Source organism: Oryx dammah, unplaced genomic scaffold, assembly GCF_014754425.2.
Source record: "Oryx dammah isolate SB20612 unplaced genomic scaffold, SCBI_Odam_1.1 HiC_scaffold_18, whole genome shotgun sequence".
In the NCBI taxonomy this organism is placed as follows: domain Eukaryota; kingdom Metazoa; phylum Chordata; class Mammalia; order Artiodactyla; family Bovidae; genus Oryx; species Oryx dammah.
Genome location: NW_024070202.1, coordinates 69,917,448 through 69,929,558, shown reverse-complemented (window position 1 = coordinate 69,929,558; position 12,111 = coordinate 69,917,448). Strand labels below are relative to the sequence as shown.

General features: G+C 42.4%; 1 protein-coding gene across 1 annotated transcript in view; it reads left to right on the top strand.

The window, feature by feature from the left end:
* The window catches only part of SNX10 (sorting nexin 10), a 66,503-nt gene that overhangs the window by 35,930 nt on the left and 18,462 nt on the right, over positions 1–12,111 (top strand). Inside the window, exon 2 of the mRNA XM_040259741.1 lies at positions 216–262. Coding sequence (XP_040115675.1) covers positions 239–262 — 24 coding nt within the window. The 5' untranslated portion in view covers positions 216–238. The remainder of the gene's footprint in view (positions 1–215; positions 263–12,111) is intronic.

Sequence of the window (12,111 nt, the reverse complement as noted above, 5' to 3'; positions counted from 1 at the left end):
TTGGTCTTGCCATGTCCCAAACGCCCAATCCCCAGGTGGACCGATCTTCATGCTGGTGGAGTCTGCAGAGTTTGGGGTCTGGGAGGAGCACAGGTACACTTTTTAGAGACCCAGAGGGCAGGTTCTCAGTGAGAGTTTGGGCGGGAGGCCCTGAGGGGCCTATCTACTCCTGTATGGAGGTTCCAAATCACCAAGTGTTGTATCTTATTTTTCAGATTGATCGTGTTCTGTGTTGAAGATGTTTCCAGAACAGCAGAAAGAGGTATGTCTTAAGAAATCAGAAAATAAAGACTTCATGTGCTTTGCCTCCCTTGAGGTTGGATCTTCGTTCTCTAACCGTAAATCTGTAGAGGAAAGTTAAGCCACCGTAGGGCACCATAGAAGGGGCTAAGGAAAGAGCAAAGCATTCGTCTTCCTGCTCCCACAGTCTCTCCCCAGCACCGCTGCAGCCATCTTGGCCCTTATTCTTTGGTTCCAATGGCTGCGCCTTCTCTCTGCTCACTCCCATCCACTGCTTCTGAAAGTGTCGTTTACCATGACTCAGAATTCTTCCAGGCTCTGCTCCCCACTTTGCTTTGAACAGTCTCCCTTTGGCCTGCTGTCTCAGGTTTTCTGCTCCATTACTTAATTCTGAATTCCCCCACCTTTGGTAACCACCCAGGGTAACTGTCTGCCACTAGTTTCAGTTTTGTCTGCTTGTTGCCTCTTAGATCTCTGGGGTTGGTTTCACATAATTTGAGGAAGGCTGCCCCTTCCCCATCCCAGCCTGGCCTCCCAGGCTTCCGACCCCAGCTTGCTGAGTTGCTATCTGGCTGGAAGATGGGTAGGATGACCAGCACACCAGCCCTGGGTTGAGCGGTCTCCCTCGGAAGAACCTGTTTGTCTGCCCTGATGATTGTGGTAGTACACATGTCGTTTCTAGGTGAGCTGAATGAAACTCAGGAGTTTCGTTGGACCTTTCAGGTTCAGTCACTTGTGTACACACAACAGTTCCGTGTAACGCACATAGTTGCAGACACAGTCAAACATGGCTGCATGGTCCTTAGTTTGCTTTGCCCAAATGTAAAACCCTAAACAATCCATTTCAGAAAATTCTTCCAGAAAACTTCTTTGCTGGAGCTCTCATTCTTTCTTTCAGCCCCGTGTTTGAGTTCAGGGTCTCTTCAGTAGTCCAGCCCACTTCCACACTTGTAGTCCAGGCCGCCCCCCACCCCATTTTCAAAGGCAGTGTTTTTGTTTTTTAGTTTTTAAAAATTGGTATAACACATGTAAACTGCAGTAAATGCATACAGTGCCCTTATCTTATGTATGCAGCTCAGTAGGTTTTCACTTATGTGTACAACTGTGTAACCACCACTCAGATCAAGGTGTGGATGCTTCCAGAACCCCAGAAGGTACCTTGTATCCCTTTCCAGTCAGTCTCCCTAACATCCTCACAGAGTGAGCTCCACACAGTACCATGATCAGGGATGCTTTTTCCTTGTCCTTATATTAAACAGTACTGGGACCAAGCTGCTTGCTTCAGGAAATACCTTCTCCATGAAGCTGGCCAAACTGCAAGTCCTCACACTGCTGTTACTTCCAGTAGTGATTTCAAGTTTAGGGGTTCCCCAGACCAGCTTCAGTTTTGATTATTCACAAGAAAGACTCACAGAACTCACTGAGAGCAGTTACATTCACGGTTATAGTTTATTACAGAGCAAGGATACCAGTTAGGATCAGCTGAAGAGAGAGGTGCAGAGGGTCAGCCTGAGGAAGGGCCCAAATGCAGAGCTACTGGGTGTGATAGTAGTTCTCCTCTGTATGATAATGCCTAAGAGAAGCTCCCCAGAGCCTTTGGTGTCCAGAGATTTCTCTGAGGCTCATCCTGCCTGCTGGAGAGGACTCTCGAGAGTCCCTTGGACTGCAAGGAGATCAAACCAGGATATTCAGATATTGATCTCAGTCCTAAAAGAGATCAACCCCGAATATTCCTTAGAAGGACTGATGCTGAAGCTCCAATACTTTGGCCACCCGATTCGAAGAGCCAACTCATTGGAAAAGACCCTGATGCTGGGAAAGATTGAAGGCAGGAGAAGAAGAGGGCGGCAGAGGATGAGATGGTTAGATAGTATCACTGACTTAATGGACATGAACTTGCACAAACTCCGGAAGATAGTGGAGGACAGGAAGGCCTGGCATGCTACAGTCCATGGGGCCCCAGAGTCAGACACGACTTAGCAACTGAACAACAACAACATCCTGCCTGCATGGTCAGTCTTTAGTGTCCACTCCTCCTGGGATCAGGCCTTTAATCTCCAGTTCCTCCAGAGGTCGTAGCTCATACAGTGTGACCTTAAGCCTCCAACCTATTCACACTGTTAGACTGTCCTGTGGTCAAAGCCCAGACAAACAAAGATACTCTTGTCAGTCAGGACATTCTGGGGCCCTAGAGATCACCTCCCAGTAGTCAGAGGCAGAGGCCAGACCTCCCTTCAGGTAAGCTGAATGCTTCACTACACACCTGTATCGGCCTGAGCCCTGGGCAGGCTATGCCAAGGGAGCAGGGCTGTCCTGACAGCCAGCATTATTCCAAAGGCACATTTTAAAAATTGTTCTCTTGGTGGGGAAAGCTCCCCATGAAAGCAACAGAGACTTTTTTTCCAGTTAGAAGAAGCGTTTCTTTTTCTTTTTGACTTGGCTGGTTTAATTGCTTGATGTTAATTTTTAGTTCATTTCAATTCATAAAACTAGACACAAATTTTAACCAACTACATAAAGAAAGCATTTTATTGACCTTGTGAAAGTCCTTTATTATAAATAATTATGTAATATTCTAACATTAAGGTTATATAACATTAATGTTTCTCTGGTGGCTCAGTCAGTAAAGAGACCACTTGTAATGCAGGAGACCTGTGTTCAATCCCTGGGTCGGGAAGATTCCCTGGAGAAGGAAATGCAACCCACTCCAGTATTCTTGCCTGGAGAATCCCATGGCCAGAGAAGCCTGGTGAGCTACAGTCCATGGGTTCCAAAGGGTTGGACATGACTGAGCACGTTGCACACACAGAGTGTTAATGCAGCTGTATAACGTTAAAGAATTTTAAACTGGAAAGTCCTTCAACTGAAAAGGAAAATACTGATAAGGAGAAAGAGGTATAATGTCTAGAAATTTACTTTGGCCTCTGTTAGCAAGAAACCAGCATAGCAAAGCGAGATACTCAATGTGCCATAGCACATTCATGTTCGTCACATATCAGTTCATTTTCTGCATGTGGTCAGAGTGACTTCCTGGCTTCTAACACGTTGCTCTTAGAACAAAGTGCAGATTCCTCAGTGTGGTTTCTAAGGCTCCAGGTGATCTTACCCTGCTTCTTTCCCCAGGCTCGTCTCCCACCCTTCCTCCACCCAGCACCCATCTCACTCCTTATTTCAGGGACTTTATTGCTCTGCTAGCCCTGGGCTCCTGGCTCTCATAAATGTTTTTCCCACTGCTTTCACACCACCTTGGCTGACTGACTCCTCCTTATTTTTCAGGCCTCAGCTTATAAATCAAGAAGAGGCTTTCCTCAAGCCTCAGTTATCAAGGTATTTTTTATATCAGCACCTACCCAGCAGCACCCTGGAGTCAGTGCCAGTTAGCAGTGGAGGAGGTTTTGGTGGAGACTTTAAATATTCTAGTGGCTGGTGGCTGTTTAGTGGAAAAGAATTCGATTTCCCCACAACTGGGTATGTGAGGGCTGAATGCAGTATCCCTAATTATTCTAGAATCCGGACCCAGGGGGCAGTGTGTGTATAAGCACTTTGCACTCAGTGCCCACAGCAGCCGTTGCTAATTAATCATGAGGTTGGCACATGAATCGAGACCTAGTTACCATTCTTGTTCAAGATGCACACTGGGGAACTCCTGGCAGTCCAGTGGTTTGAACTCCATGCTTTCATTGCTAGGGCCTGGGTTCGATCCCTGGTTGAGGAACTAAGATCCCACAAGCCATGCAGTGTGGCAAAAAAAAGAAAGTTTAAGATGCAGATGGCCCCGGACTGACATCTTGGTTCCACCTAACTGGTAGTGCCAGCCTAGAAGTTTGGTAAATTTTTCTTTTAAAGATCGGGGGTGGGGGGGTGGGGAGTCAATTGCACTCTCTCGTTAAAATAGCTTTATTACTGCAATAAATCTAGAGAGAGGAAAGCAGGGAGGGAGAGGCTCCCTTGTTAGTTAAACATGTTCCATTTGCACATTGGTTTGAATTCCCACGAGTGCAGTATCCGTGCTGATGGATCTTCCCCATAAAAAGGCCTTGGCACTGGGCCATTGTAAAATTAAAATGAATTCAGATTCATTCATGCATGCAGCTTTAATTTACAATTAAAATATTATGGTTACATATTTTAATAAGAATAATTAGATGGACCCAACTGAATCAACTCTTCTGTTTAATGAGACAGAACCCAGAACCCTTATGAAAAGGCAGGTGGCTGTGACAGGAAACACGTTTCAGACGGTGTCTTTTGTGGAGTCAGGCATTTTTGTTCTCTGTATATTTTAACGTCCAGAATGAACAGTTTGAGTTTTCTATATTACTAAGGCCCTTTGGCTCTAGCTACATGGAGCTCATCTTATGTGATATGTAAATAAGCAGTTTACAGTCTTTCATGGAGTGTGACATTCTAGCCCCTCCAAGGAACTGGGTTTGTTCCTCTGCCCAGGGCTTTCTTGGTTTAAGTGAGACAGTCTTGTGTATGTGATGTGACAGGGAGGGTGTGCTGAGACCTGTTTTGTGTGTGTGTGTCTCCCCAGCTCTCCTGAATCATGATGGCTGAGTTAAACTTCTAGAGATTCATGCCTTTTGGATAAGAGTTTTTATTCCTTCAAAATGCACATACTTTATATTGGATATAATGTCAGTTACCATTTATTAGGGCCTCGCTGGTGGCTCAGATGGCAAAGAATCTGCCTGCAGTGCAGGTTCGTTCCCTAGTTGAGAAGATCTGCTGGAGAAGGGGATGGCTACCCACTCCAGTATTCTTGCCTGGAGAATTCCATGGACAGAGGAGCCTGGGGCTACAGTGCATGCCATCACAAAGAGTTGGACACCGCTGAACGACTGACACTTTCCACTTCACTTCACCATTTATTGACACTTGAGTGACAATAAATCCATTAGCTCTGTGGCAGGAGGTACCCTGAGCAGAGCAGAACCAAAGTGTCTGGGAAAGTTCCAGGCCCCATGCAGGGGGCCAGCCATTCGGGCCCTACAGGGAGAGTTAGAAGGGAGGTGCTGCTATTTTGGATGTGTTGGCTCTGAGCTTGACACTTAGATGTCCAAGATACACTTAGGCTGATTGATGGTAACGTTTTGGGCTTGCTCTAGGAAAGAATTTTTAAATGTTGATTTCTGCCTGGAAACTGACTAACCTGGAACCCATGAATAATATTGAAGAATATCCATAAGCAAGGCCTCTACCTGGTGTCCTGCGATGCTGGGGACTTTTAAAGGGCAGCGACAAGACAAGACATGACCCTTTCCCAATTGCCAGAAATCAATTTGTTTTTCCTTCCTCCTTTCCTCCCTACATATGTGATATGGTGTAATAATCAGGGAAACTGGGTATATAGTTTCCATATAACCCATATAGGATATATGAGAATTCTCTGTTATCGTTGAACAGCTTTCCTGTATGTTTAAAGTAAACAATTTGTTTTAAAACAAATAGCATTGAGTTTTATGTGCTCACACATAAAGATTTCTAAAAGACTGTGCAATGAATAAACCAAGGTATGAAGCAGTATTTACAGTGTGCTCCCATTTGCATTTAAAAAAAAAAAAATATATATATATATATACGGGTGGCTTCCCAGGTGGCTCTGGTAGTAAAAAACCTGCCTGCCAGTGTAGGAGATGTAAAAGACTCAGGTTCAATCCTGGGTTGGGAACATCCCTTGGAGAAGGAAATGGCAACCCACTCAAGTATTCTTGCCTGGAAAATTCTATAGACACAGCAGCCTAGAGGTCTATAGTCCATGGGTTTGCAAAGAGTTGGACACAAGTGAGCACATCCATATATAGACACATACATAGAGGAACTAAAAACCCTCTTGATGAAAGTGAAAGAGGAGAGTGAAAAAGTTGGCTTAAAGCTCAACATTCAGAAAACTAAGATCATGGCATCTGGTCCCATCACATGGGAAATAGATGGGGAAACAGTGGAAACGGTGTCAGACTTTATTTTTTGGGCTCCAGAATCACTTGATTGCAGCCATGAAATTAAAAGACGCTTACTCCTTGGAAGGAAAGTTATGACCAACCTAGATAGCATATTCAAAAGCAGAGACATTACTTTGCCAACAAAGGTCCGTCTAGTCAAGGCTATGGTTTTTCCAGTGGTCATGTATGGATGTGAGAGTTGGACTGTGAAGAAAGCTGAATGCCGAAGAATTGATGCTTTTGAACTGTGGTGCTGGAGAAGACTCTTGAGAGTCCCTTGGACTGCAAGGAGATCCAACCAGTCCATTCTAAAGGAGATCAGCCCTGGGTGTTCTTTGGAAGGAATGATGCTAAAGCTGAAACTCCAGTACTTTGGCCACCTCATGTGAAGAGTTGACTTATTGGAAAAGACTAATGCTGGGAGGTATTGGGGGCAGGAGGAGAAGGGGACGACAGAGGATGAGATGGCTGGATGGCATCACCGACTCGATGGACATGAGTTTGAGTGAACTTTGGGAGATGGTGATGGACAGGGAGGCCTGGCGTGCTGCGATTCATGGGGTCGCAAAGAGTTGGACACGACTGAGCGACTGAATTGAACTGAACTGATATGCTACTTATATATATAATAATATATATATGTGGCACATGTATACATGCTATATCCATATATATGCCAGTTATATGTATATATATATAATATTAAAACTATATAAAAGTCCTAGATAGGTGGACAAGAAACTAGGAGTACAGTTGGAGGGGGACTTCGTTTTCATGATGTTATCATCTGAATTTGCAATTGTATCTCTCTCTAGTTACATAATATTTTATTTTTATAATAGTGAAAAAATCTTATTTTCCAAAGGTAGATAAGTATTAGGATGTCACTATGTTTGTGGTGTTAGTGCAGGCTGAACTCACGGTTGGCTCTTTTAGACTCACATTTCTGACTCCCTGTCACTTTCGGGTGCCATATGTGTCTCTTCGTAAAGCAGTCCTCTTTTGATGAGTTCCATCCCTTTTTCTCTTCCTCTCTTGCTTCTCTTTTTTACTGGTTTTAACTTTTCATTATAAAATTTAAACATATACAAAGTAGAAAAATATACTGAACCCTTATATACTTAAGGGTTCAACAATTAACACATTATTAATCCATGACCAAGCCCCACCCTCACCCATTTCCTTCTGCTACCACCCGTGAATGATCTGAAATGAATTTTAGGCGTAGTGTAATTTCATCTGTAAATATTTCGGTATGCATTTCTAACAAATGACTTTTCTTAGAAACACACCACATTATCACATCTTAAATAACTAACATTAGTTCCTTTATACCATCAAATATTCAGTGTGCAAGTCTCCCTGATGATGTTGAAAAAAATTTTGTATATTTGGTTATTCTAATCCTGATGCAAATAAGGAATACACATGGCATTTGGTTAATATATTGCTTAAAACCTCTTATTCTGCCCTTTTTCCCCTTTGTGCAATTTATTTGTTGAAGAAACTGCACCTTTTGACCTGTAGATATTTTCATATTCTGGATTTTGCTGATCTTTCATGTTCTGGTGGTGTAGTTTAACACAGGTTGGCAATTATTTCTTGTTGTAAAAGGTGAGTCTTTTTCGACTCACTTTTCCTAATGTATTATGAGATGCAGAAAGGTAACTGTACTTAATTCTGGATGCTGCTTGTGTAGAGAAGCTTGTAACATCACAAATTATTATAATTCATGTAAACGGCAAAGCTCACCCACAGTTATTTATCCTGAAGTAATAAAAGCTTTCTTAAAAGTCATCATTCAAAACTGCCAGAGCATGGCATTTAAACCTACTTCAAGCTATAAAGTGACAAGTAACATCCCTTGTAGTATGTCTTTTAGGTTATTTATTATAATTGTTATCAGGAAATAAAGGAAGGTTACTTGGTACATTTCTTCTGCCTTTCAAGCATGTTATTTGTAAAAGAATGTAGTTTGTGTGAAACGGGCTAAATTTTCATTTTGAGATTGTTATGTGGGAGTCCTGGCTAGAACCCTGGTGAATAAGGTGTTGGGTTAAATTCTGTTCTCTGTTGGCACTGAGCCAGGGCTCAACAGATTTTAATTGAATGAATGAGTCTTCTAGTTCAAATACATTAACATATAAAATGGTATATACTTTGGAATAGGAAAAAAATGTTCTGAGAAAGGGAATACAAAATGAAACAAGTTTTCATTTTTGTGATATAAAATTCTCATCAAGGCTATAAAAAACTGAAACTCACTAGCACCTAACACCTTCTGCTTTGGGCATTGTCTTTTGTCTGTATTCATCTTTTTGTAATCCGAATAAATGTTTTTTCAGTTAACACAGTTATGTTTACTATACTATAAAGATTAAAGCTAGACTACAGTGAAGATTTAAAAAGTATATCTGTCAAGATGGCTAAAATAAAAAAATAGTGATAATACCATTAGAAACTGTGATAGGTATGTAGTGACATATCATTGTGGTATTAATTTGCATTTCCCTAATGGCTTCCTGTGAAGAAAGCTGAGCGCTGAAGAACTGATGCTTTTGAACTGTGGTGTTGGAGAAGACTCTTGAGAGTCCTTTGGACTGCAAGGAGATACAACCAGTCCATTCTGAAGGAGATCAGCCCTGGGTGTTCTTTGGAAGGAATGATGCTAAAGCTGAAACTCCAGTACTTTGGCCACCTCATGCAAAGAGTTGACTCACTGGAAAAGACTCTGATGCTGGGAGGTATTGGGGGCAGGAGGAGAAAGGGATGACAGAGGATGAGATGGCTGGATGGCATCAACGACTCGATGGATGTGAGTCTGAGTGAACTTCGGGAGATGGTGACAGACAGGGAGGCCTGGCGTGCTGCCATTCATGGGGTCGCCAAGAGTCGGACACGACTGAGCAACTGAACTGAACTGAATGGAACTGAATGGCTTCCTGGGTAGCTCAAATGGTAAAGAGGCTGCCTGCAATGCGGGAGACCTGGGTTCGATCCCTGGGTCGGGAAGATTCCCTGGAGAAGGGCATGGCAGCCCACTCCAGTATTCTTGCCGGGAGCATTCCTTGGACAGAGGAGCCTGGCGGGCTACAGTGCATGGGGTCGCAAGGGGTTGGACATGACTGAGCGACTAACACACACGCACAACGGCTAATGACGTTGCACGTCTTTTCATGGGCTTCTTCACTGTCTGTGTGTCTTCCTTAGTGAAATATCTCTTCATGTGTTTTGCTCATTTTCTAGTTGAATTCTTTGTGTGTTGTTGTTTTTTTTTAATGTTGGGTTTTGAGAATTCTTTATATATTCTAACTACAAGTCCTTTGAGGAATGAGTGATTTGCAGGTATATTCTTGCAGTCTGTAATTTGTCTTTGCAGCCTCTTCGCAGGAGGTACATAGCAAAGGCTTTTAATTTTGGTGAGGTAGAATTTAGCTCTCTTTCCTTTTTTTTTTTTTTTACATTTTAAATGATTTATTTATAGTATTTTATTTTTTGGCTGGAGTGTGTGGCATGCAAGATCTTAGTTCCTTGACCAGGGATCGAACCTGTGCCCCCCTCATTGGGAGTGCTGAGTCTTAACCACTGGGCCACCAGGGAAGTCCTTAGCTCTCTTACCTTGTATGAATTATACTCTTGCTGTCAAATCTAAGAGCTTTTTGTCTAACTGTAGGTTGCAAAAGTTTTCTCCTATATTTCTTTTCTAAAAGTTTTATTGTTCATTCAGTCACTAACTCATGTCCCACCCTTTGTGACCCCATGAACTGCAGCACGCCAGGCTTCTCGGTCCATCACTCTCTCCCTGAGTTTGCTCAGGCTCATGTCTATTAAGTCAGTGATGCCATCCAACCATGTCATTCTCTGTTGCCCCCTTCTCCTCTTGCCCTCAATCTTTCCCAGCATCAGGGTCTTTTCCAGTGAGTCAGCTCTTCGCATCAGATGGCCAAAGTATTGGAGTTTCAGCTTCAGCATCAGTTCAGTTCAGTTCAGTTCAGTTGCTCAGTCATGTCCGACTGTTTGCAACCCCTTGGACTACAGCACGCCAGGCTTCCCTGTCCATCACCAATTCTCAGAGCTTGCTCAAACTCATGTCCGTTGAGTCGGTGTTGCCAACCAACCACCCAATCCATAAATATATATAAAGAAGTATATACTTCTTTGATTTTTTTTCAACAGCATCTTATAATTTTCAGCATACAGAACCTATACATCCTTTGTTTTTGAATCTTCTAAGAAATCACTTGGTTAATTAATTCTCAAGCATTTCATGAGTACTTACTAATGGATGCCAGTACTGTGCTTGGTGCTACAAATATGAAAATAAACTATAAGGCCTTTGAGAGGCTAGTGGGACAGAATTTCAGAAGAGCATGCTGGTTGAACTGATGCTGTAGCTAAGAGCAAAGAAAATAATTTTTTCCACTCCAGAATAATGCACTTATGTGAAATTGAAAATACACTGAAATTGGAGATTTATTATTTATTGCCTAAGAACCACCAGATAGAATGTGTGTAAGGCCCAGGCTTTGGAGCAAGGCAGACCAGAGTTTGAAACCTAGCTGAGCCTAATCGCCATTTGACTTTGAGCCAGTTGTTCAAGCTTTAGAAGCCAATTTTTTTTAAAAGTCTGTAAAATGGGGTAATAATATTACTGACCTCTTAGGATTGTTGTAAAGATGAAAGGAAAACATGTGTAAAACACCACAGTGAATGACCCATATGCATGCTTTGTTCAGTGTGATGATTTTTACTGTTGATTTCATCTCATATAAGGACTAAGGGAAAAAAGACAAGGTAGATGGATACATGGATAAACGTTGAATGTGGAATGGGGCTGGGAGAGGGAAGGGGGTACACTGAAACCAAGGCGTGATTATTATAAGACAACATAGGAATTAGATTTTCAAACAGTGCAGCAGTCTTTCTTCAGAAGCCTGTTTCACATGGAGAACAGTAGGGATCAGTTAGCTTAAATTTTTAATTCTACTCTGCCTGACTTCTTCCTTCAAACCAGAAATAATCATTAGGCCCAAGAAGTCATTAAAGTGTTTAATAAGGTTATTAAATTGACTAACTGCTGCTGCAGAAGCAATTTTCATAGGAAATCCATATGATTCTAGGTATGGAACTTGGAGCTGTCCTTTGTGGCTGACAGGCTGTCAACATTCCCTTGAAGGATGGTGGGCAGGATCATGAGGGATGCGTCTAATTAAGGGATTATAGGTGAACCTTGGCTTCCTGGGTGTGCTGTTCATAGCTGGAAGTATTGTGAAACTTCACTAATTCCTACTAATTGTGGAGTGGGGGAGGGGAGGCCCATCTGAATTATGGAATATTTTAAAATAATGTACTTTTATTACTTTCAAGTACGTATTTTAACTCCAACTAGGCAAACAAATTGTCATCTGGTAGAAGTCTTAGGGGACTCCAGTTATTGGAGCTCTCAGGATGATTTTCAATTATTTCTATGTAAATAGGTGCTTCTGGAGTTCTTTAGGGTGCTCGAAAAACAGTTGATTCTCATAGATCTTAAACATTGCTCTTGTAGCCATGTGCTGTTAATTGGCACGCCCTTAGAGGAAGGGGTTTGTTAAATTAAGATAAACTTTAGACCAGCTGCTAAATAACTTATCATTAATTCATGGAGTCCAAGAGCCCAAGTAGATGAGGTATTTATTTCAGTTGAAGTTTGATCTCATCTTTATTTTCCCCCCTGAAGACAATTCATTTATTCCTATAGGCATTCATTTATTCATTAAGTGATATTAATGGACTGCTTTGGATGTGCCAGGCACTCAAGTTATACTGCAAAGCCTAAGCTACCCTAAAGGAGCTTAGCATCTAGTGAAGGAGGCCTGCAGGTAAGTACAGTGCAACAAGGCACGGTGAAAAGAGAGGATGCCCAAGGTCTGCCTGGAGGCGGTAG